We start from the raw sequence: 23382 nt of genomic DNA on the forward strand, positions 1-23382 counted from the left end.
TTGCTGGACTTCTACTTTCACCCGGCACTCTACAAAAAACATACACTCTACCAAGCTCATAATATATGTCATCTACTCATAGCTTGATTATAATCTTTTGCAGTGGCAAAATCAGTAAAAACTGCAAGAGAGACAGTCCACAATGTTCATTTGAAATAGCTTGTCCATTATTTGCTCTGCAAACAATGTCATGGCTGACAATCTTCGTTTAGCATTACAGAACCTAGCACACAGAAACTGAGGTACAAAAAGACAAGAATTTTTTTCTATATCAAGCTTATTACTAGGCTAGAATTAATGTATTTTCATGTACATGCCACATCCTCACAATGAAATAAATATGCAATTATTGGAACAACATTTACTGGAGAAATTCTTCTGTAGATGTTCATCATGGGCAGCTCACCCAGCAGCAATTTATATACAACATTCTGCCCTTACAAACTTCCAAGAAGAAGGCTGCCTGATCAAAATGCCCTCCTAAAATGATTGAATTAGGATGCAAAATTGATGGTGTTATCATAAGGCTTCCACAATAGAAGCTCTTCTGGTAGTACTTTCAATGCATGTGAAAAAAGCACATATAAAAGGTAGAGAGGGCTCTTGTGAGAAGGATGACTTCAGATTTCTCCCATTTGATAAACTAAGCCAAAAGAAGCTGTGCTTACATGTTAACTTGTTAATCGTTTTCTCATTCAGTTACGTAAAGTTTATCACTATCTATATAAGCATTCTATTTTTACAAGACCTTGCTATTTTAATTTTTTTCTGTCCATTTTCTGTATTAAATATAACTGCGAGGTTACTACTTTTACACTTGGTTAAGCCAACCAGCCCTTCAATGAAACAGAAGGGAAAAAGATCTTTTGGTGCCACATTCTCATTTCTGAACTTAATTTTTTGTTCTCAAATTTTTTGTTCTCTCAACTGCAACTTTGCTACCTACTCCACATGACTGCTGCAAAATCTGCAAGAGCTGCCCTTCATTGTCTTCCCACACTGGCACAAATGCCACTGTCATGCTGGACTTGCTCATCTCCTCCTTCCATTCTGTTCAAAACCCAGCTGCCATTGCTGAGATTATAATGAAAAACTTCACTCTACCCAATGCAACAGTTTTCCCTCCTTCTTCCCAGTACATTTACAGATCTCCTTTCTGCCTTAGGGGCATTTTTGAACTTAAGGGATTTTTTTTAAACAACTACTCCTGTAGTTCCTACTGCTATTTGTAATGGGCACATAAAAGTCACCAAAATGTTCTCTTCCTTCTTCTATGTTGTGCAAGCTATGTGTACAGCACCCTCCCTCTGCTCAACTCCCAATTCTCCAGGTATTCTAAGTCACAATTATAATGGATTAACACCAACATGCCTCTTACAGCACTATAATTTAATAGAAATATGTTATCTAATACTACATTTATCAGAAAAATACTTGTTCAATATAAATGGCCTTTTGGACAGAACTGTAAAAATTACCAGCACTGCATAATTGGAAAAAAAAAAAGTCCAAGATCATAAAATTATTTTTTACTTTGTATCAAATTACCACTATAAATCACTAAGAGAGAACAACAACCTATAAAGTATATCAAGGGCCTCTTCTAAAAATCAATGATTAGTATAAGTACTGACAGTGTCATTATTTTAATGGAGTGACTGGGCAAACAAGGACTCAGATTAAAGACTACTAAATCCAAAAATACTACCTAAATTTGTGCTTTTTAGTGAACAATCACATGCAACACTGCAACACAAGTGCAACAGCTAAGCCAGAAGCTAGAACACAAATGAAATACCAAAAGTAAACTCACCATTTGTCAGTCTATCAAAAAGAAAAATATCAAAATTCCAATTTCCAACCTTCTCCAGCATACACTGAAAAGAAACACAGAAGGTGTCAGTTTTTAATCAATATATGCCTATCTTCCTATAGCTCAGAGGAGTATTTAATATTTCAGAGACAGATCAAGTCTTTAGAATTTCTACATATAAAACAAATAGTAGCAAAAGAGTAACTGAATTTGTCTGTTAACTGAAAAACATCACACATTTACAAATAAAAAGACTGGAGGGAAAAAAGCCAAACAAGAAATTCCTTGACAGAACTGGCTGGAGATCCTCCTTTTGGATTCTTTAGTCAATCTCTCAAAAGACAATTTAAAACAATTAGGTTCAAATCAGAAATAGTATGGCAGAGTAACTGTGCATTTAGACTAGCAAATTAATCTCTGTAGTCTTTTACCTTTCTTTTTTTCCCCTGCTTATCAGAACAGTATCTAGATGATTCACTAGATATTAGAGCATTGAATGAGCATTTTAAGAACATGGCTTTTGACTTTTCACCCCACTGAACTAGCTTGTCTTTATCACAGCTGCTCCACATGAACTGTTCTTCCCACAACAGGGATGAGCAAGAACAGAAAACAGTGCAAGAGGCCTCACCAGAGTTGAGCAGTCCCATTCTTTGCCTCTCTTACCTGTATCAGAAATACCCCTCCAGCACATTTTACAAAAGATTTCTGCCTTCTCCTACTCTCATTAGATTGGTAGAGCTCTTTTGTGATCCAGTTATAGGTTCTAGCTTTTCTCTACCAGCTGCTAAAACTCTGCTATCAGAAGAAACAAAAGCATTAACAATATCTTCTTATGACTAAATTACATGTACATTTTTAAGATCTCTTCTCTAGGTCATCAGATTTCTTCCTACACCACAGCCTGATCAAATTCAGCACTGATACATCCATTGTATTATAAGTATATTTTTTTCCTGTGTCAGATGACAAAAAAGCACTACATGCAGTGACACAGCCTTTGAGATCTTGAATAACCTGAATAACTTTTGCCTGCTTAGCCCCCTTCAGCACTGTGCATCCTCTGTTGCAAATACAGCAACCTTTCATCCAGGCAGCTGCTCCCCTAGCACCAACTCTCTTCCCAGTATCTGCTTTCCCTGCCTTAGTGCTGCACAAGTGTATTACAGCTATCACATTTCTTTTCTAGAAATGAACATCAAAGAAAAGGTCAGTTTGACATAAGCATGTCCTGAGAAATGCATTTAATGCACTTTATTGAATTTCGGCAGTCACTCTTCCAGTTGTTCGCCAGCGAGGTTAGCCTAAAAATCAAAGCTGTCTAAATTACTCCATTACATTTCTTAAATACAGATACATTTTCCTCTCTTCAATTTTTTCTTCAATATTCAAGGGCATCTTTAACTCACCAGTTATTAAAAAAAAAAACAAAACACACAATGAAACAAAACAACAACAAGAAAAACCACTAGCCACATAAGAATCATCCGAGTAAACCTGTGGGCAGTATATGAGTTTGCTCCAAACCATGAAATTTTGGATTTCATTACAATATATACATACATATAAACACACAAAAATACATACACGCATATGTACAAAAATACGCTTAAAATTGGTATTTGGTTGCACTTTTAGTATGTGATATAATTATATAATAATTATAATTATTTTAATATAATTATATAGACTAGCAAGCATTTAGCAAAACATATTGGAAAAAATAAAACTCAAGCAACCAACCTTTGCTTGTCCATTATAATCATCATCTAAAATGTTTGAAGAATTTGGAACAGTGATACCACGGAAAAAACGGGAAGATCTCAGGTATCGCTGGAAACTAAGCAACCTTCTCACATTTCTTGCAGACACAGAGACCTCGATTTCAGAATTTGCTACAAAAAACAAGAAAATAAACACTCTCTCTAAAAAACCTTTATCAAAAAGAGAAGTGCTTAGGGAAGTTTGGTACAAAGATAATGCATTTTTTTTGAGAATCAAACGTTTCAGCACAAATACAGATATTTTTATTAATACTAAATACAGAACCATGGATTAGAAAAAAAAATATGTTCTGTGTAAGCATCCTGTGAAGAAAAACAAATACTTAAATCATAGCTGCAACTTAACTTCTTAAGGAACTCTTACTGAAAGCACAAAAATATTACAGATATTGTCTGAAAACAGAGACAGTACTGCAAATTATTTTTGGAAAATTGCTGTCATGTATACACATCCAATCCATGTCCCTAACAAATCACCTAAGATGATATGTACACCAGCAAGAGAGTATCAGAATCTGAGTGCTGATACAGGAGATACAAGTAGGCTTTGAGCAAGTACAAATTACTCTTATTCAAATTACTCTGCACAGTTTAGAGCTCAGAAAACCTCAACTCTACTATGCTGAAGTTTTAAACACGCTCAAGTAATTTTGGTGGTTTTGCTAATAACTACACTCTTCTGACATGCAATTATGGCATTTACATTCACAGCATATCCAATTCTGTTTCCCAGTATGGTGAAAACACAACATAAAATTATTTCAAAAATTAATCCAAATATTTTGCTTTACTTTTATTAGGTTAACTGATTTATACATTTTACCGATACTAGTTTATGTCCAATTCCATTTGGTATGCCGGAAATGTTTTAGAAATCCCAGGATCAAACTACACAGAGCTATAACTGCTTTGTAGAAGCCAGATATTCTCATTTTGAAACACACTAGACCAAACTTGGCCTTTACTTTCTTTTCAACAGTGCCCCTCAGTAGCAGTTTTATATAACCAACAGGAAGCCAATAATCTTATTTTGATATTCACTCAACCTGCCTGAAATGACTCATGTTAAATTACAACATTTTAAAAATACGTATTAAGTAAAGAATTCAATGCCAACATGTTCTTTTTCAAAAATACAGATCAGCAAAACCAACATTATCAGAACTCTGTAGCACATATCTCTTGTCTTTCCAAAAACAAGGCATATTTGAAGTTTCTGAACTATGGAGTTACAACTTTTGTTCTTAAAGTCAGTCTAAAATATTGCACGTGGGAAAGTGTGGCCTTACTGACAATCTGAATTAAAAGCCTCAGTGGTTCCTAGTGACAGCAGCTTAATCCTACAGAAGATAAATCTTTATCTATTTAAATTCTTCTCCCTGCAGAAGCTCCAATTTACTTTCTGTTCTATGCTAGCTCATTAACATATTAATATTAAATTAATACATTAATTCCCAAACCACACTAATAAAAAACCTCTAAATAAAATAGAGCTGACAGTGGCATGATCATAGAGTATCTAATCAAATGCAGCACCATTCCCTATCAACTGTCTGTGTGGACAGAGATTTAACTGACACAAATGAATGTTCTTTCAGGCATGCCTCAAACACTTCATCAAGACACTGAAGTTCAGGGCTAACACAGACATCTCCACATGAAATACCCTTCGAGCTACCATTCTTGAGGCCAAGGGCTCTTCCTCTGAAGACACTGGTACCTATAATATATCCCAGTTTACATATTAAGTAAACAGTTGTACTACATATTATAAAGGTTGCTTAAAAAGCAACATCCATGCGTACAACAGGAAAATAAATATTCTGTCATGCTACATTACTCTACCAATATCTCTAAGCACATTTGTGACCATGAGGTTACAGTCTGAGCACTGCCAGCCTGCAGAACAGAGAAGCAGGGAGTGATACAGATGCTGCTGCAAATGTAGTCTATGCTACAGCTAAGCAGTTTTTCCCCCTCAATCTTGAACCAATTCCTTAAGAGCCAAATTTCAAAACCGAAATTATTGAGTTGAAAATAAAATAATATAAAATGGTGGTATTTAGGTCATAAAATTATCTAAAATATCCACAAAGTCACACAGAAAATCCAGAAAGTTCACTAAATCTCATTAAAACAAAATATTTAAGGTAGGAACATGAACACTTTTCTGGAAGCATAGATAATTTTCCTGTTCTCAAGTACTCTTCTACCGATCTACAGTTAACAAAAACTTGATTTTGTTAACAAATTAAGTTTTACCGTCACAGGTACTACCCGTTAATCTTGGACAGAACAGTATGGTGTAGTTACTACAAGTGGAACAGCAGGTTCTGGCAGCAAAGTACACAACAGAACACAGAAATACAGTAATTTGGCAGTACAGGCCTGTGTTCCACCTATATTTGTATTTGTAAGTCATTTAGGAGAGGTTGCACATCTTCTTGCTTTAGGATTTTTTCTGATGATAGATACAGAGGTAAATGAGTTACTTGTTTTTCTGTGAAGCCAAACCATCATTCTCTTCACAATACATGACTGACACTTATTCATCTTACAAATATGTGTAAACTCTCTAAATTATCACCAATTTCCATAGTTCGCAAACCGCTACTATGACACTTTAATCCTACTTTTTCTAACTCATGTTAAAAGTGAAAAAAGAAAAGCCTACATTATTTCAGCTTTCCTAGCAGCAATGCTGCATATCACACAATCACAGGTGAGGTAGGAAAGAACCAGAGGTTCATCTGGTCAAACTCCTCTGCTCAAGAAGAGTCACCTAGACCACACTGCCAAGAACCACCTCCCAGAGGGTTTTGTGCGTCTCCAAGGATGCAGACTCCACAACCTCTCTGGGCACTCTGTCACCCACCCTCACAGTGACCCACTTGGTCACCCACCCTCACAGTGAAAAAGTGCTGCCTGATGTTCAGAAGAAACCTCCCATATTTCAGTTTGTGCCTGTTGCACCACTGAAAAGAGCCTGGCTCTGTCCCCTTTGCACTTTCCCTTCAGGTGACAAGTTTCCCCTTGAGCCTTCTGTAGGCAGAACAGTCCCAGCTTTCTCAGCCTTTTTTCACCAGCCCTTTAATCTTCCTCACCCTTTGCTGGACATTCTCTGGTATGTCCATGTCTCTCTCCTGAACTGGGGAGCCCAGACCAGGACTCCAGGTGAGGCCTCTCCAGTGCTGCATATAGGAGAGGGATCACCCCCCTCAACCTGCCGGCAACATTGCTCCGAATGCAGCCCAGGACACCACTGGCTTTCTTTGCAGAAAGAAGATATGGCTGGCTCATGTTTAACTTGGCGGCCACCAGGAGGCCCCGCTCCTTTTCTGCCGAGTCTCCTTCCAGATGGTTGCCCCCTGCTTGTGCAGGGGTCTGGGGCTGTTCCTCCCTATGGGCCAGGCTTTGTCCTTTCCTTGGAGCTATTAGTTATTGCACATGGATAGTCCAAGCTAGGTAATAACACCTTGATTAAATGTCTTTATTCTTTAGATCTGAAATTATCAGAATAACTACCAAGTGAGAAGAGAGATCTTGAGCCTTGCCATCCCTCTGCAACTCCAGAGCACCTGATCTGGGGGACTACACCAACAAAAAAAACTAGATTTCACTCTTTAACAGTTAAACATTTATCCCAGAACAATTCAGAATAAGTGAGTCAGATGCAGAGATTTGACAGGTTATTAATTTAAAGGAGAGGCTGAAACAGAAAATAGCTGGCTTTCAAGGAAGGGGGTTAAGGGAAGATGTGTTCTTCAGCTGCAGGAACACTGATAGCTGCGGTGCCTGCTTTTCCCTCACAGATAAATTATTATTAAGGATACAAAAGCCAAGTGCTTTGTGGTTTTGGCAGACCAGCTAAGCCCAGTTAATGGAAAAGACTGGTTCAGTTGTGCAATGAAAACCTGGCATTTCCCTCCTGGCACATTCATTCCCTTTAGATGCATGATTAATATGAGAATGTCAGCCTCCCTCCTTCTATCACGAGTCATGAAAAGAGATGCTAATTTCAGAGACCCTACCAAACCATGGTTCAGTAATGTATAGATCATGGAAAGGAGACAGTGAGGAATGAAGAGTGCACTGCATTTGAGGAATGAATAAGCATGCTGTAAAAACATCTCTCCTCTCAGCCCAAACATCTTTCATTTGTAGCCTTCAGTGTGCTAAAAACCATTCTAATATCAAAAATTGAGCATTTACTGCCAAGGACAGTTTAAGGATGTATTAGAATGATAAAATAAATGTTACATTTACAGACAGCCTTGTGAACTGAAAGAGAATGAGAGCAAAGTTGGGATGCTGGGCACATTAAGGACACTACAGCATTGAAAAGTGCTTTTGATGCAAGGAACCAGAAGGCAAACTGTAGGCCTTAGTGCCTACTCAACAGCAGCTGTCCTGTGACATTCTTCTTGTCATTCCTTTGTAAGTTAGAGGTATCATCCAAAGTATCAATACAAGATTCTGGGGCTTTTTGTTTGATTAAAATTGTTATATTCTTGTTTCTAAGCATCGTAAGCGAGATGCTGGTGTAATAAAAAATTCCTTTCTCTAAAATAAAGAAAAAGAAGTAATTCTGGTTATTAATATCAGTTATTTTGCTAATGTGATGCATATATAGCAATAAAGTAACACAAGTCGCCTTCATGCAACAGATTTCATCTGTATTCTGAGACGCTAATTTTAATCTCTTCCCACTCCCAATCTTTTAACTTCATGAAAACCTAAAAAAAAAGTTTTAACACATTTCCCAGGGATATTAAATATTTATTTTTCTCATGCCAATACAAAAATCCAAAGTAAAGAGAAATTATAATCACTTAAAGTATCACAATATACTGATGGATTTACTCTCAATATTTTTGTATCTTTTGTATAATGACAGTCCACAAAAAAAAGAATGACAATTATGATTTGGTTTAATTATTAATGGAATCTTACATCCTAGCAATATACTTTCAATTTTCTTGTAATGCAAAGATAGACTTACACCCACTGATGGGAATCTGGTCAAAACAAGGCTATCCAGTAATAAGAACTTTACCTCCATGTGTTCCTTGCTATAGCCCAAAAGGCAAATAGAAAATTGTCCATTATAAAAAGCAGAGCTTTGCTACACACCAATAGAAAAAGCATAATTGAGGTCTTGGGTATCACTCCCACTAAAAAAAATATATATTTTTTTTAAAAAATAAGGTTGAGACAATGGATCCTTCCTATGTTTGAATGTAAAACCTGAACTTTGAGTTGCACAGGCCTATCAGAGGTTTTTCCCCCAAAAATATGAAGTAATTATCTTCTTTTAATGGAAGTGATCGCTCATGATTTTTCCGTATTAACCCAAGTACACATTTTTCATTTGTACATAGCAGATACTATCATTAAGCCTGACATATCATCTGAAATTTCCCAATATCTGTAAATATTTGGTGGAAAGAAATATTCCATTCCACATGCCAATTAAAACCACCTTTCTAAAGATGCATCTTTCCAGAACACAAATAATTTTCAATTTATGAATAATTTGAAAGCATTATCGAGCATTTCGCACCACTAGAGGGATCCATAAGCATTCTAATTTCACAGCTATTCCCATCAGACTGCTAAGAAACGCACTATATTAGATCCATGAACTTTTTTTTTTAAATTAAGTCCTGCTATTTAACTCTCCTGTATGTTTACCACTCATGGTTTGAATTTAAAATATCTTTATGACATTCAGTACTCAAGTATTATATAAAACTAGGACTTCATTTGGAAGACATAATTTTAGCAAGGATTTTAAAGTTACATAAAAAGACTAATTTAGACTATTGGGGTCTAAATTACCTCATTATACTTCCTGTCTTCCTTAGAACCACTTAGAAGCCTCGTTTAGCATCATTGTAAGGCACTACGCTCCTTCTGCTTAAAAAAAAAACATTAAGCCATACTGTTTTGGTTTTAATGTACAATATATAATTATATACACATTCATATATTTTTTTTTTATTTTCCAAGTATTCTCCATTTTTTCCCAAATAATAATGACTGCTGGTAAATATGTTGTCGGTTAAGGATGAATGAAATAAACATGGCTTTATAAGTGGCTTCTGCCTGAGTGGAATCAGAAAAAAATAATAATTTAAGTTTCAAGAAACAATAGAGTATCTACTAAAAACTAGTGTTTTTCATCAGATGCTCCATGATGGAGGGGAAGTGCTAGGCATTACCACCACCAAAGATAATTTTTCCTGAAGAATCTTACAGAGCAAAAGGATCTCACTGCCCTAGCAAAGCACAGAGCCACAGAACCATGGAATAATTTAGGTGGGAAGGGACAGAAGAGAGTTCTTAAAGTCCTTTAGTCCAATCCTCTGCTCAAAGCAGAGCTAATTTGAGAGAAGTTACTCAAACTGAAGGGATTAGACTACTTCAGTATGAAATAAGTGCCAATTCTCCAATGGCACTGTAAGTCACTGCACAGCATAAGTGTAAAATAAAAAAAAAATCATAATGAAAAGGTATCTACAGGACTATTTTTTATCTCTTTTGAATTTTGGCTCATCTTAGTATTTCTGTAAATGCCTCGGGAAAGATACAAAATTAAGTGAATTAAACAATGTCATTTCTGTGCTGGAATGAGTAACATCTTGCAATAATCTCAGGACGAGGAAACTATAAACAAGGCAGTCTTTCCATACCAATTTACTGAATCATAAGCCCAGCAATCCTGCAATTGTGTTTTTGGGGATTTTTTAACCTGACTGCACTCACTGGGCACAGCAAATCTGCAATTCACAACCACATACTGTGAACTAAGAAACCTCACTGAAACTAAATATTTAGAGGAATATAATCAGAACACAAATATATAAAATATACACAAATATAGCCTTTACAAAATGGGTTATGTCATGTTAATCAAGATACTGATCCTCCTGAAGAACACGATACAGTGATACAGTGATTCAAAACTCTTTTCCCAAAAGGATAAAATATTCCAGATCATCGCCAAATCATTTTCTTGCTGTCTTCTCAGAAAAATCCACCTCTCTTTAGTGTCCTAGAAATCTTCAGTTCTACAGTAAAGGAATGACAGAACCTTCAACCCATTTTTGTTGGTCACTTTTTCACCACCAAAAATAGAAGAAAAATTGAAAAGTAACCCATCATGTTTAACAGAAAAAAGAATTTCCTTCACCAGTCTATATGATGGCCAATACAGAAAGTCAAAGTGGGAGCAGAGATGAAAACAAAAGAATTCTCACATATTTTTCTACCAAATTGTCCAGAAAACAAACACACAAAAAACAGCAGCCAACCTTTCCCAACCTTCCAACCTTTCCAAATAAGGTACTTGGAGAAAGAACACACCGGAGAGGTTCAAAAGAAATGGGAAAAATAATATAATGTATCTGTCTTCCTCTATGGTCAAACTTAAGCCAGCAATGAAATACAGAGTGGCCTGTAACTGTGCAAAACTCCAGAGCATACATGGTGTTTTACAGTAGCTTGAAAAGAAGAAATTATACATACAACAAACATCTAGAAAAACAAAAGAAAAAAACAAACCTGCCCTGTATTCTCAATTGGCACTTTTTATCCCCAAATCTTCCTTAACCAAGCTCATTTCAAGCTCACTCTTTTCATTTGGCCAATACAACTGCATTTAGAGCATTTCCTGTGTTTTCCCCTTGTGTGACTACATTCTCCAAACTAAATCAAAGTCAAAATTTCTCTCACGTTGTAGAACACAATTTATTTGAATAATCTGAACTGTGAACAATTAGAAGACAATTTCAGAATTGCATCATTCACAGAAAGACAGCTTTTGAAGAAATCTCTGAAGTACAAGCTATTTATTCCTCAGTGATGGCATTTTCAAAAGGAAACAAATACTTCCAGCTAGGATGACACAAATCTTCTTGCATTACTTTATTCATTGTGAAACTTCTTCACAGTAGACCGTGAAGACAATTACTGTTAAACATAACCAAATAGGTAATTCTTCTATTTTCTTTAAATAAAAAAGGGCATTGAAATTCAGGACTCTGCCTAGTTTATCTCAATCTCTAGATGGTATCATCAAAAGCATCATTAGCTGCTGCTACACAAGGATTTTTCAAATTGTTTCAGGCAATCAATTTGGATTTGCACTCCTGTCTCTTCTTTAAAATTCTGGCCTCTCAGCCAAGGGCAGTCTAAATTCACTGTTCAAGGTAAACACTTTCCAATGGTTCATGAGCTAAGAACTAGAAAGTTAAAAACATCATTGAAACAGCACATGTTGACATTTCTGCCAGATATCATAATAGCTTTTAATGTGTTCCACAAACTGTAACTTCCAAGTAAACAGTCTGAAAGTTGTATGAATATAGGTAAACGCTGAAATTTCATCACATATTTGTACTCTCAAGAGAAAGAATTAGACCTATCCATCACCTATAAAAAGATCTCTTCCTTTCTTTCCATTCCCCACTAAAAAGGCTCTATACAAAGCTAAGGAAAAGAACCATCTAAGTCTCAATGAAGACTTATACTGTACCATTATACTGTAGGCAAGCAATTGTTTTCTTCAAAACTGAGCATTCCTGAATGTCACCAAACACATAATGATTAATTCAAAATCCCTTCTTCTAAGATATTTTAACTCACAGATGTGACAGATTGTTATCTACAAAACACAAAACAGAGCCCCATGTGTTGGCAACATCATCATCTCCCTGTAAAAGCATGCTCAGATGAGACTGGCACAAGGGAATTCTAAAAACCTTTTGACAAGATCTCTCTTATTCTGGGCCAGGCACAACAGGAAGAGCAAGAAAAAAAAACATCTTTCTTCTCCACAAAACCAAAGTATTAATTTTTATATCTGGTTCCTCCAGACTATATCCAACAACCCTCTAAAAGAAAGCTTAAAAGCATTAATTTCAGCTCTATCTGCATATGACACTTCTCAGTATTTTTTTCTATTATCTTAATTATTCATTTGATCTACGTTCATTTTGGCTTCACTACAACATACTGTACGTATCACTGTCCACACTCACTCTCTGGGGTTTTTTTCAGGAGAAACAGAGTGATTAAGGCACATTATATATGCCATTTGTTTGTGCATGCTAGAAACACCTCAGACAATCAAAATTTCTTAAGTGTAGTTGTGTGTGTGTGTATACACACATATACATATACAAAAAAATAGACATTATTAACAACTTCTCAATAGCAAGAACACAAAGCCTAAAACTTTACTGCTGATTTACTATTTCTGAGAAATGGAATATTTTTATCTTATAACCTACCAATTGTTCTACCAAAAATTTTGTTTCACAGTAGTTTTTAGCAACATATTCTGACTGTATTAAAGAATGAATTACTGTCTGTGATGTCTCGAGTAATGTAAAGAAAATTTTGAAGTACTCATGTAAGCCATAGCCTGCCTACTTGTAAACCAGAAGACAGAAAGAGTGATTATAACCACTGCAATTGCTTTTTCAATAACTTCCCTGAAAATCAAACAGTACATACTGCATTCTCACAGTGAACTGCAAAACTCCCTTCTTGTTTCTCATGGAGTGAAAAGTAGATCCAGTGTTCTACAGTCAATTCAATAAAACAGTACAGTGTATGCAATTTACTGTGCAACAGTGAACTCAGAGGAAAAAAGTTGTGTGGCTGCTCTCTCCTTTCCAGAAATGGTGAATTTAATCTTGACTTTATGCCCTTGATTCCACACAGGCATAACCAACAGAACACAGTGACAGAAAACTTACTAACTGATAACATTAACCAACTGCCAGCCAACAAGAAGAATATAATCCTGACTTTCCCCATTCACCAGAAAGCAGTCTTGTTAAAACAAAAATTTGTTTATTGAGCTATTCCTCTTGGTAGTTCCTGCATTTACCTATAAAAAGGTGACTTCTGGAATAACAGATAATGTAGAAGGAAAACTACCGTCCAACAAAGTTAGCTTGATCATCAGTCAAATCCTGCATTAATTAAACCTCAGATATGATTCCCATTCCACTGACTCTAACAACAGTATTTTTCCAACCATCTTCCTAAAATCAAATTTTCTAAAAGTTACTGTTGAGAATACATATATTCAAGTTTCTAACATGTCTATTTATGTATCAGTTACAGAATTCTGGGATGAAGATATAGATGAGGAGTTTATAATGCAAAGGAAGATACAGAAGCGATCTTTAGAAATAAGTGCTGACAAACTTTATTTCAGCAACACTGGTTGAAGTTGCAAGATCAAATAGTGTTATGAAGGAAAGCAATGCATTTAAAATTCAGTACTCTTCCAACCTATCAATAAAAGACTGGGTTAAGAGCCTATCAATAACATATTAGAGACTGGTCAGTAGCATATTGTTACCTAAACTTCCTGAAAGACATTCAACTTCTTCTCAAAACATCATTGACAGAAAAAGAAAACAATGCTGAACAACCAAAGTTAGCTAAGCAACACAAAACAGCACTAATGCTTCAGCACTGTGACTGACAGCCACTATATAAATCCTCTGCAAAACACAGAAGCAATGATCATCACAAAATATCTAGAACCACGGAATAAAGCTAGTGGGTAGTACAAGTAAGTTACAGTGAAACCACACAAACACAATGGAGGAAGCATGTCCATGCATTACTGATGTTCAGGATACAGGTGTGGTGGGGAGAAAAAAAAAATAAAAGGCAGCATTCAGATGGTGCAGTCAGCTTCAGCTGCAGAAGAGACCCTTCCAAATTCCGTATTTGCCCCAAAGAAAGAAGAGCTGACTGACTCCTCTCACATGTTACTGCTCAAATGGGTGAATATTTTTCATTTACCTCTATGTGGCGAAACCAACTCCTTCGGAAGTAACTAGGAGAGGGCAGGGAGAATATCCTAAAAACAAGGTCAAGTCTGATTCCTGCAACTTCTCTCTCCTGTCAGTCTTATAGTGCATTAGTAAATGTCTTTGGCTTAAAACAATTAAGTAAACACTGTTCAGGACTAAATTATCATTGCAGAGAGAAAGAAAATATTTTATGGATAAAAAAGAATCCCATATTTATGTAAATTACTAGATAACCTACTGATACAGTGAGACATGGTGCTGAATTCCTAACTTTGAAAGAAACTCCACAAGTCAAAGAGCAACAAGCTGCAGTCCGGAAGTGCAAAAAAAATCTGACTATAATATGACAACTCTGAAAACTAAAACAGCAGCTAGCTTGCGAGAGAAGTTAAAGACAAAGAATTTTTTGGGCCTCCTAGCAGTATTTTTTGCTGTCATCAGACACCACAGGTGATGTTGCTAAAAGCTGGTGGCTGTGTCTGAACAAGTAGGGGTAAGGAGAAGAGTGTGAAAGTCCTTTTCCTGACTAGTCATGATCTGCCTGATGCACAATCATCAGGAAGGAAAGAAACATCGTGATGAGGATCATAGAAAATAGTTAATTTGACAACAGCAATAATATCATACATTGACTGCCTTTTAACAGGTAGTTCTTTTAATAATTCCATTCATATCTTCCTATACCAGCGTGAAATGCCACATACATATATACACAAAGACAGTTACGTACTTCATAAATTGCATGCTATTTCTACAGAGAATTTATTATACTCAATCAGGACTTGAGATGAAGATCTTACCCTCTTTATTGAAAAAAATCTACTAAGAGCACACTAAGAGCACACTCTTCAAACTTTGTTTTCTCACCTATTTTTATGAAATTTTTGAATGAAACTAGAAGTTTAAGAGTTTTAGAAATTATCTACTTTTTAAAAGAATAACTTCAGTTAAGATCAGAGCATAAGACTAGTTTCTGCCACTCATTTTTATTCATAAGGTAATTACAACAACCACACTTACTACCATGAAATCGGCTTTACTAAATCTCTCCATTGCATTCAGAATACTTGGAATTGTGCTGATATAGTGCTTTACGACACTTAATACATTCATTATTAGCATAATTTAATTAAGACTCAGATCTCCCCTGCACTTTTGCTCATATTGGTTTTGTGGTGTTGAAACTTTATATTACAACAACTACTGACAAATTTAGTTGTAACACTATAGATGGATAATTTTACTTTTTTCTCTACAAAAATATTCTTCTAGTAACACTTCTGAAAAAAAAAAAGATGCCTCAAAGACATATAAAAAAAATTTAGGCTACAGCTTTCTTCTAACACTTTAACTTTTATTTAAGATTTGTCTCTGTCCAAAAATGTAAGTCCTAGCTACACATTTGAGTAGATGTAAATGTTAATTCATCATGATGAGGTCAAGAATATTGGTATTACTGTAACTCTGTTCAAGCATCATCCTGGACAGGGCCTTTCTAGTGCTTTACAAAAACAGAAAAGTATTCTCAACTGATTGTGTCTGCCAAGCACACAGCACACACATCAGTAGCTGTTTAGAAGTTAAGTCTTCCTTTCAATACGGACTCAGGTCTAAATTCAATGAGTTTAAAATCATAATTTAAAAAATAAAATTTAGCAGTGAAGAATTTCCTCTTCTGTTTTTGATAACAAGCTAGAATGATTTTCCTAGAAGTATAAAAAAAATAGTCTTGCTATAAGAGCTACTAACTGTATTTTAAAGGCTCAGTAATTAAAATTGATGGACGCCTTTGTTTATTTGTCATTTATCTGCTTTTAAATACTTACAGTGAAAAATACGGAAATCAATGTATGGATGAGAACCTCTTCTCTCTGTTTCAAATCCTGCCCGACTTCTTACTCGCACATCTCCTAGAAACAGGGTCAAGAGTGAAATAAAAGTGTGGAAGAGTGGCAGAGATAAAATGCAAATGAACATAGCCTGGAGGGGTAAAGATTCATGTACTTAATGGAGGGGAGTAATTCAAACATAGGCCTACTTCAATGCTTTTTGTTTTAAAGGTGAAATTCAAAACAAAGTTTGAAGACTTGTTAAACATGCAATCACATGCTTTCTTGCCAAAATCTCTCCTGCCTAAGCATACTTGCCAGAAGCATGTGATAAGCATTCAGATGAAATTAGGAAGAGCTTGCTACACCAGTATGGTAAAAATGCACCTTAATATGACAGAAAACAAGAACATTTAAAGTTGTTGTTCCTCAGTAACACACATACGACGATAACATTTTGTAGGATACAAAAAAGCTTCAACTTCTAGAAATGGTAGCTTTTAGCAAATAAGCTAATTACAATATGGTTTTATATTATGTAATATTTTCCCACTAGCATTTACTTACTTGTGCTCAGCTGTTTGAATATTACACAAGAGCCTATTAAAATACCAAAACTCAGTATTAAAATTTGATCAAACTATTTTGCACTGTAATTAGCTTCAACCTGAATCTTTCAGCATGCGAGTTGACTTCTACTTATGCATTTTACCAACTGAAAGCTGATCAGTATTCTTTCGTTAGATAGATGTACATATTAATACAAGCAGTTCACCTGAATTAAAAGATTTCACTTAAAATCCTTTTGCAATTACAAATTTGGAGAAATCTTTGAGGATCAAACATAATAGTGTTTCCCTCCTCAAACCCTAACAAAGATAAATTTAAGATGTGCAAATGCTGTGGTTTCTAATTATGAAAAATCTGTCGAGTGTCATATTCTCCTCACTTCAAACACAGCACTTTCCATATGAAAACAAAATAAGTAATTAACAAAAAGCACTATGACTGAGTTTATAAGAACTAAAAAAATATAGCTATTTATTTTTCATCAAGTGACAGACATCTTGAGATCATTTTCTTTCCTTTTTTTCTTTCCTAACCTGCTGGTGTGTAATTGCTGAAGCAGGCAGCTTATCAGAAAATAGCTAAAGGTACTGACTCACACTTCAGTAGTATGCTTTTAATACTTAGCAGGTATCTTTCCAGAGATACATATCTATAAACACTGACACATCTACAGTGAGGCACTTAACATGAATGTTATCTTGTGAGCCATGCTGGAAGGACTACAAAAGGGTAAGTAGGCCCAGGACTCCCCTAAAGTTTACATTATCAGTAAAAACATAGTAAATACATGTGCCTTTCAGTTATTAATCCTGTTTTTGTTTTTTTTTAACTGAAAACCTTAACTGAGCTGCAAGGTTACTATCTGCAATTATTTTTCAGACCATTTACAAGATATTACTTATAAAGGCTTCAAGCATTCATTTGAGCACAGTGCAAGAGACTTGTCTCCTTCCAGGCAATACAGAGGCAGCAAATTGTAGAACTCTTCTGTTAGGCACAAGCAACTGGTGAATTTTGTTTACAAAATAAATTAATAAAAATGAAAAAGAGGAAACTTTGGAAGAGGGGGGGAAATGCATTAGTAGCTGCATATGAAAATAATAGTGTATACAGAGGAAAATTTGACTTCCATTACCTTTCACTCATATTTATCTGGGTAATCAGGCATAGCTACAGCTGTGTGAATGAGCTCACCAGCTAAATTAAAAGAAAATAAAATGTTTTTCAGTGGAGCTGATTTTTTACAGAAAATGTGATACAGCTTTTGTGATCTATTTTTGTTTAAAATGCAGTTTTTTACTTTTAGAATTTACAAACCACAGTATGAATTGCAAATAGTTTCAGCCAGTGTATAAGTAGGTTTTGGCAAACAATTTGTTCTAAGTGTCAGGAATAAGAAAAGTTCACAGAAAAACACCTGAAGACCAACATGGAATTCTGCAAATAACAAAATGAGCAGGTTCATCTGAAAAATGACGTCAAGAAAATTTCTCTCTGTTTTGTTCTTTTTCATTTACTAGTACCCTTGACTAACAGTATAGCCAGAGTAGTATCCCTGGTACCCTTGAAATGCCTGCAATGTTGAGAATTTTAGGAAGGAAAACAAGAAAAACGGCCTGTAAGTAAAATAAAGAAGTGCAACTGACTACATTACTTTAAAAAGCTATTATTAGAATATTTATTTACAGGTATATTTAGCCAAAGAAGGAATTGCATACTAAAAATGTATATGGCAAACTAAGGAAAAGCAACTATAGTAAGATAAAGCTAAAATGAGTTTATTTACTCATATGCATATAAAATGAGAAATTCCCAGCAAGGAAAGTGAAACATTTTCCTTATATAGTTATTGAGCAAAATTCTCCCTCCCTAATCACAGTAAAAGAACCTATTTAAAAAAAAAAAAAAATCTCAACAATGGATTATTTTTTTTAGAATACAACTGGATTTATTCTGGAGAAATATACCGCTTCTACAGGCCTGGAATTCATTACAGCAAACAAAGAAAATTCTCTTGTGCCAGAACAAAGGCAAAAGAGGCATCTCAATTATAGCACAGAACTGCTGCATTTTTCAAGATTTCAGATAATAAATGTACTTGAAAAATATTGGTACAAGTGGAATTTGATGATACCATCCATCCATCTGAAGTTTCTAAATATACAGAAGGAGAAAAAGGAATAACTGAATACACATTATGAAACAATGTGCTGTTAGCACAGTGAAACTAATCTCTAGTACATATGTATAGTTAGTTCCAAAACATCCAGAAATACTGGCTCATCATTATGCATTCACACCTTGGTTAATGTAACCTGCAGAAGATTAATGGATCCCAAATGCACCCACTTCATTGTACCTTCACATCACATAACATGTTCACATCCGTTTGCTTGGGAAATCCTGCACAAGTGTTTTGCAACCCTGTGATTCTGAAGTTAAGCAGAATTTAATTTTAAGGAAGGAACATGTTTTTTTTTTCTTCACAGGGAACTTGACAAAAAAGTGCAAGATATCTCAGACTTGAGATTATTTTCATCAAACAAAAAGGACACTGTTACATAATTCCTTCAAACAGCAGCACAAGTCCAACCTCAGAGCCAATCATTAACATGGCAGCTGAAAGACAATTAAAATTTAACATGGAAAACAAAAGTACTTATGAATAATTTTTGTTTATTAGACCTTTACAAACATATCAAAATGCTTACACAATCTTTTTAAGCCATCAGATTCCACAGTCGGCTTATATGTAAATTTCCTTGGGAGAGGGCACAGAAGTGGCAGCAAGCTGACTGACAGCTTTTATCTGAAATGTCTCTTCTTGAGCCACTTTCAGCCACACTGGAAAGACTCCTGCGTTACATTTACGGAACACATTCAAGTCCAGAATCTTAATGACACTGGACTTCCAGGAACAAATTTTTCCCTCTTTGAAAGTTTTGCTGATTCCAAAAAAGAGATAGATTTAAAAAATGCGAAGCCTTCCTTCGCAAACTTTATTCTGAGCACAAAAATGATACAATATCTGATGGCTGAGTATTTAGCTAACTTTTTTCCAGAATAGTCCTGCATGATCAGGATCACTTGCATTTTTAAGACAAAGATCACACTGGCAGAAATTTAATTGACAACTACATAAATCATGGAAGAAGGAATGTAAGAGGGAGGTTTGCAGCTATAACAGGAAACTGAAAAGAAATTAGGGCTGTAACAAAACTTACCTTGAAACAGATCGTTTAGCTCCTGCCCCTCTCTCAGATTCCTGCTGACACCACAAGGACAGCTCTGATACTTACGAGGCAGCTGAAATGGCACAGCTGATATCCCTTCGTGTTAGGGTTACCCAGCACATACTTGGTGCTACCATAAGACTGCAGTGTGGCAGAGTAACAATGCAGCAGCTGCTTGGGGAGCTGAGGCCATCCGGAGCAGGGGCAGAAACCTCAGAGATCATGGAGGACAGCTGGGAGCAGAAATTACAACAGCCACCTCAAGGTAAAGGACTCAAGTCAAAGCCATGAGGTTGTGCAGAGCAGGATTTTCAGACAGAATTATTAACTTCACAGATTAAAATTCCTATTAAATTTGCTGGAGAAACAGATGACAGGTAAGCTGAATGTGCCAGAATTAAAGCAAACAGAATGCAGCATAAAAACCACTACCAAAGAAGAGCATGCCCAGTACACAGTAGCTTTTCTCCAATGTTTCCTATCTGAAATGATCAAGACCTCTAAAGGAAGATGGATGCTCCAAGTTGTAGCTGAGAGGTGCACGCTCATCAATACAAGCAGTCAGTACCCCACACTTTCTACCCCATGCACAGTAGAAAAATTTCCAGTCGATATAAAGCAACAAGAAAAAGAAACCAGAAAAGCAAGAAAGTATCAAGATTACAGAGAAGCACTTACAAGATATTTTGAGAATTCCTCATAGTTGCTGAGAAAAGTGGTTGAGGTGATGCAGATGTTTTAGCCTCTCCAAGGTCTTAAAAGAAAAATTCTACAATGCTGCATCTGTATCTATATTTTAAAATAGTAAATAAGCCACTCGGGAGTGGCTTAGTGTATATTTTGGGAATGGGGTATGACAGATGAGTCATTACAGTCAACACTGCTTGTTTATATCGACACACTGATGAAGGCAGCGAGGAGTTAGTTAGATTTTTATTTTGCATACCCCTAAAAAAGGATATTTTTAATTGAACCTGGACAAACTGCTATACCACAGGAATTCCTGTTTATTTGGTGTAAATTAATTTCCATTGGATTACCATTGGAACAGCCTGAAAACATTGAATGAAGCAACTTCATGGCCAGCACAACTGAACAAAGGCAGAGGGAGTTATTGTAGATAATCTTAGTCTTGTATTTTTGGTCTGCTAAGATAAACACCTTATTAAGGTACATTTTGTTCGTATATATCGCCTGTATGGAATAAAACCAACCAAGTAAAAGGCAAATCTTCTCAGGACTGTGCCTAACTTCCCATTAAGTTACAGCTGAGGATTCCTTATAGCTTATTCTGCTCAAGTGTACTAACTTAAACAGAACAAAAACAAAACTCTCCAATACTGTAGGAAATGCAGTGCTTCACATTTCTTGCAAAAAATTTAATCTACTCTGACATTAATGATTCTACATACCGATGAGTCCAACTGTTCAGCTTTCAGGCTGGTCTTTTTTACAGTCCATTTATGAGTACAAAAATAATAAATATGTAAATAGCTGCAAACTTGCACAGTATAGTACACTTAACATTTGGGAAAAACCAAGTCATCTCTATTAAGTGAGAAAATAACACAAATTCATCACATAATGATTCAAACATGCTGTGAGTAATTTTTTGTTTGCTTGTTGGTACCCTCCTTCCCCCACCTAAATTGGAAGTAAGTCCTTTAAAAGATTTACTGCTTCTGAATAGCACAACAGCATGAATGAATTATGCCAGCAAGAATTATGCTATTCATTACAAGCACCAATCTCATTATGTAATAATTAATTCCAATGAGAGTACAAGTGAAAGATTAATTTACTTAACATCATGTTCTGAATATTTTCCAGTTCTACCTATGAGAATAGTGGAAGATTTCCAAGACAAATTAGAATTTTCTCTCCATTCAGATGTATATACCAAAATCTAGAGGAAGCCATGCTTTGCTTCTCTCCAGAATTACTTGAGCATTATCACAAATTCTTCTGCAGAAGTGAGGGGCCTAACTACTTCATTTTAACTTTTGAAAATAAAAGAAACCTATTTACAACAACAACAAAAAAAAATCCAGCAGCTTTTTCAATAAACATTTAGAACCCATCATCTTCTGTTCTCATCTTAACAAATCCCCAAAGTAATTAAATTCTCTGATCAAAACTCCTTCAGTAGACAGTCAGTGCTATAGCATTAACAACTTTACAAATGCAAAAAATCAAAATAACTGGAAAAAAAATGTGAAGCTATTAAATGAAAATTGGATTTATATATATATATATATGACCATGTATTCCTACAAATGTAGGTTAGGACTATAAATTCATATACATACAGGTGTGTAGCTTACAACTTTAAATTCCTAGACAATGCAGCTATGAATTCTTGGGGACTTTAACAAGTACAATATACAATTAAACTGAAAAGACTCAGGGCATAAAAAGACATGTTCTGGCTGATTTAGCTGGAGATGGTTAAGAATTTGTAATGAGTAGCTGTTGGTGTTCACTGAGCTGTGCAAGACACCATGCAAGCCATCATAGTCCATTTCAACACTAATTCATAGCTCAGGGTGACTTAAATTAAATGGCATCATTTAGCAGTGAAACAGACTTAGAGCACGTACACAATCCCCATGCCATCTGCACCATCAGCAGCCTCCAGAAGAGGAGCGGGAAATCCTGAATCTGGCAGCCAGATCCGCAAGAGCTCTGCATCTTTCTCCTCTCAACAAGTGACCTCAACTCCTTCTGTGCATTCACTATCACAGAGGGTCTCCCCTGGATGCTTTCCCCTCCAAATACCTTTTTTTTTTTTTTTTTACTTGCCTTTACCCTTTTTCTCCTTGCTATCCTGGAAGTACTCCTCAGTAAGTTGACTGAACTACTCTGCCCTGTCAAGTGCCCTTTCCCTTCTCAAGTCACCTTCTAGGATTAATGAGAAAAATATTGTTTAAAATAGTATCATTATTTCAAGAACACCTCACACATTTCATAGCCTCAGTACTTAAGTTTTTAAGAGTGTGTGGTAACTCTACAACAAATGTTCTCTAAGCTACAGTTTTAACTGGAAAGACACCAGGCAGAGGTGGCAAATTCCATTGCAGAAAGATCAATCATGAGTCACTTAGAAAACTTTACTTCTACCAAACACAGTGAGTTAACTATAGGAACTTTCGTTTTTCCTTAATATAGGAGTAAAACATCCTACACAATGTTTAACTCAGGAAAAAAGGAAAAAAAAAAGGGCAAACAACCAAAAGAATCTAAGTCAACACAAAAGAACCCAAACTCTTGTAGAAATTCTAACCAAAATATTACTCAGGAGAAAGAGAA

At 35.6% G+C, this 23382-nt stretch overlaps 1 protein-coding gene across 2 annotated transcripts in view; it reads right to left on the bottom strand.

Moving 5' to 3' along the window:
• The window catches only part of PDE7A (phosphodiesterase 7A), a 72763-nt gene that overhangs the window by 10533 nt on the left and 38848 nt on the right, over positions 1-23382 (bottom strand). For both annotated transcript variants that reach the window (XM_062502003.1, XM_062502013.1), the window contains exons 3-5: positions 16268-16351; positions 3557-3708; positions 1814-1877 (exon numbers count right to left, since the gene is read on the bottom strand). In XM_062502003.1, coding sequence (XP_062357987.1) covers positions 1814-1877; positions 3557-3708; positions 16268-16351 — 300 coding nt within the window. The remainder of the gene's footprint in view (positions 1-1813; positions 1878-3556; positions 3709-16267; positions 16352-23382) is intronic.

Source organism: Cinclus cinclus, chromosome 1 (genome assembly GCF_963662255.1).
Source record: "Cinclus cinclus chromosome 1, bCinCin1.1, whole genome shotgun sequence".
NCBI classification, from domain to species: Eukaryota; Metazoa; Chordata; class Aves; order Passeriformes; family Cinclidae; genus Cinclus; species Cinclus cinclus.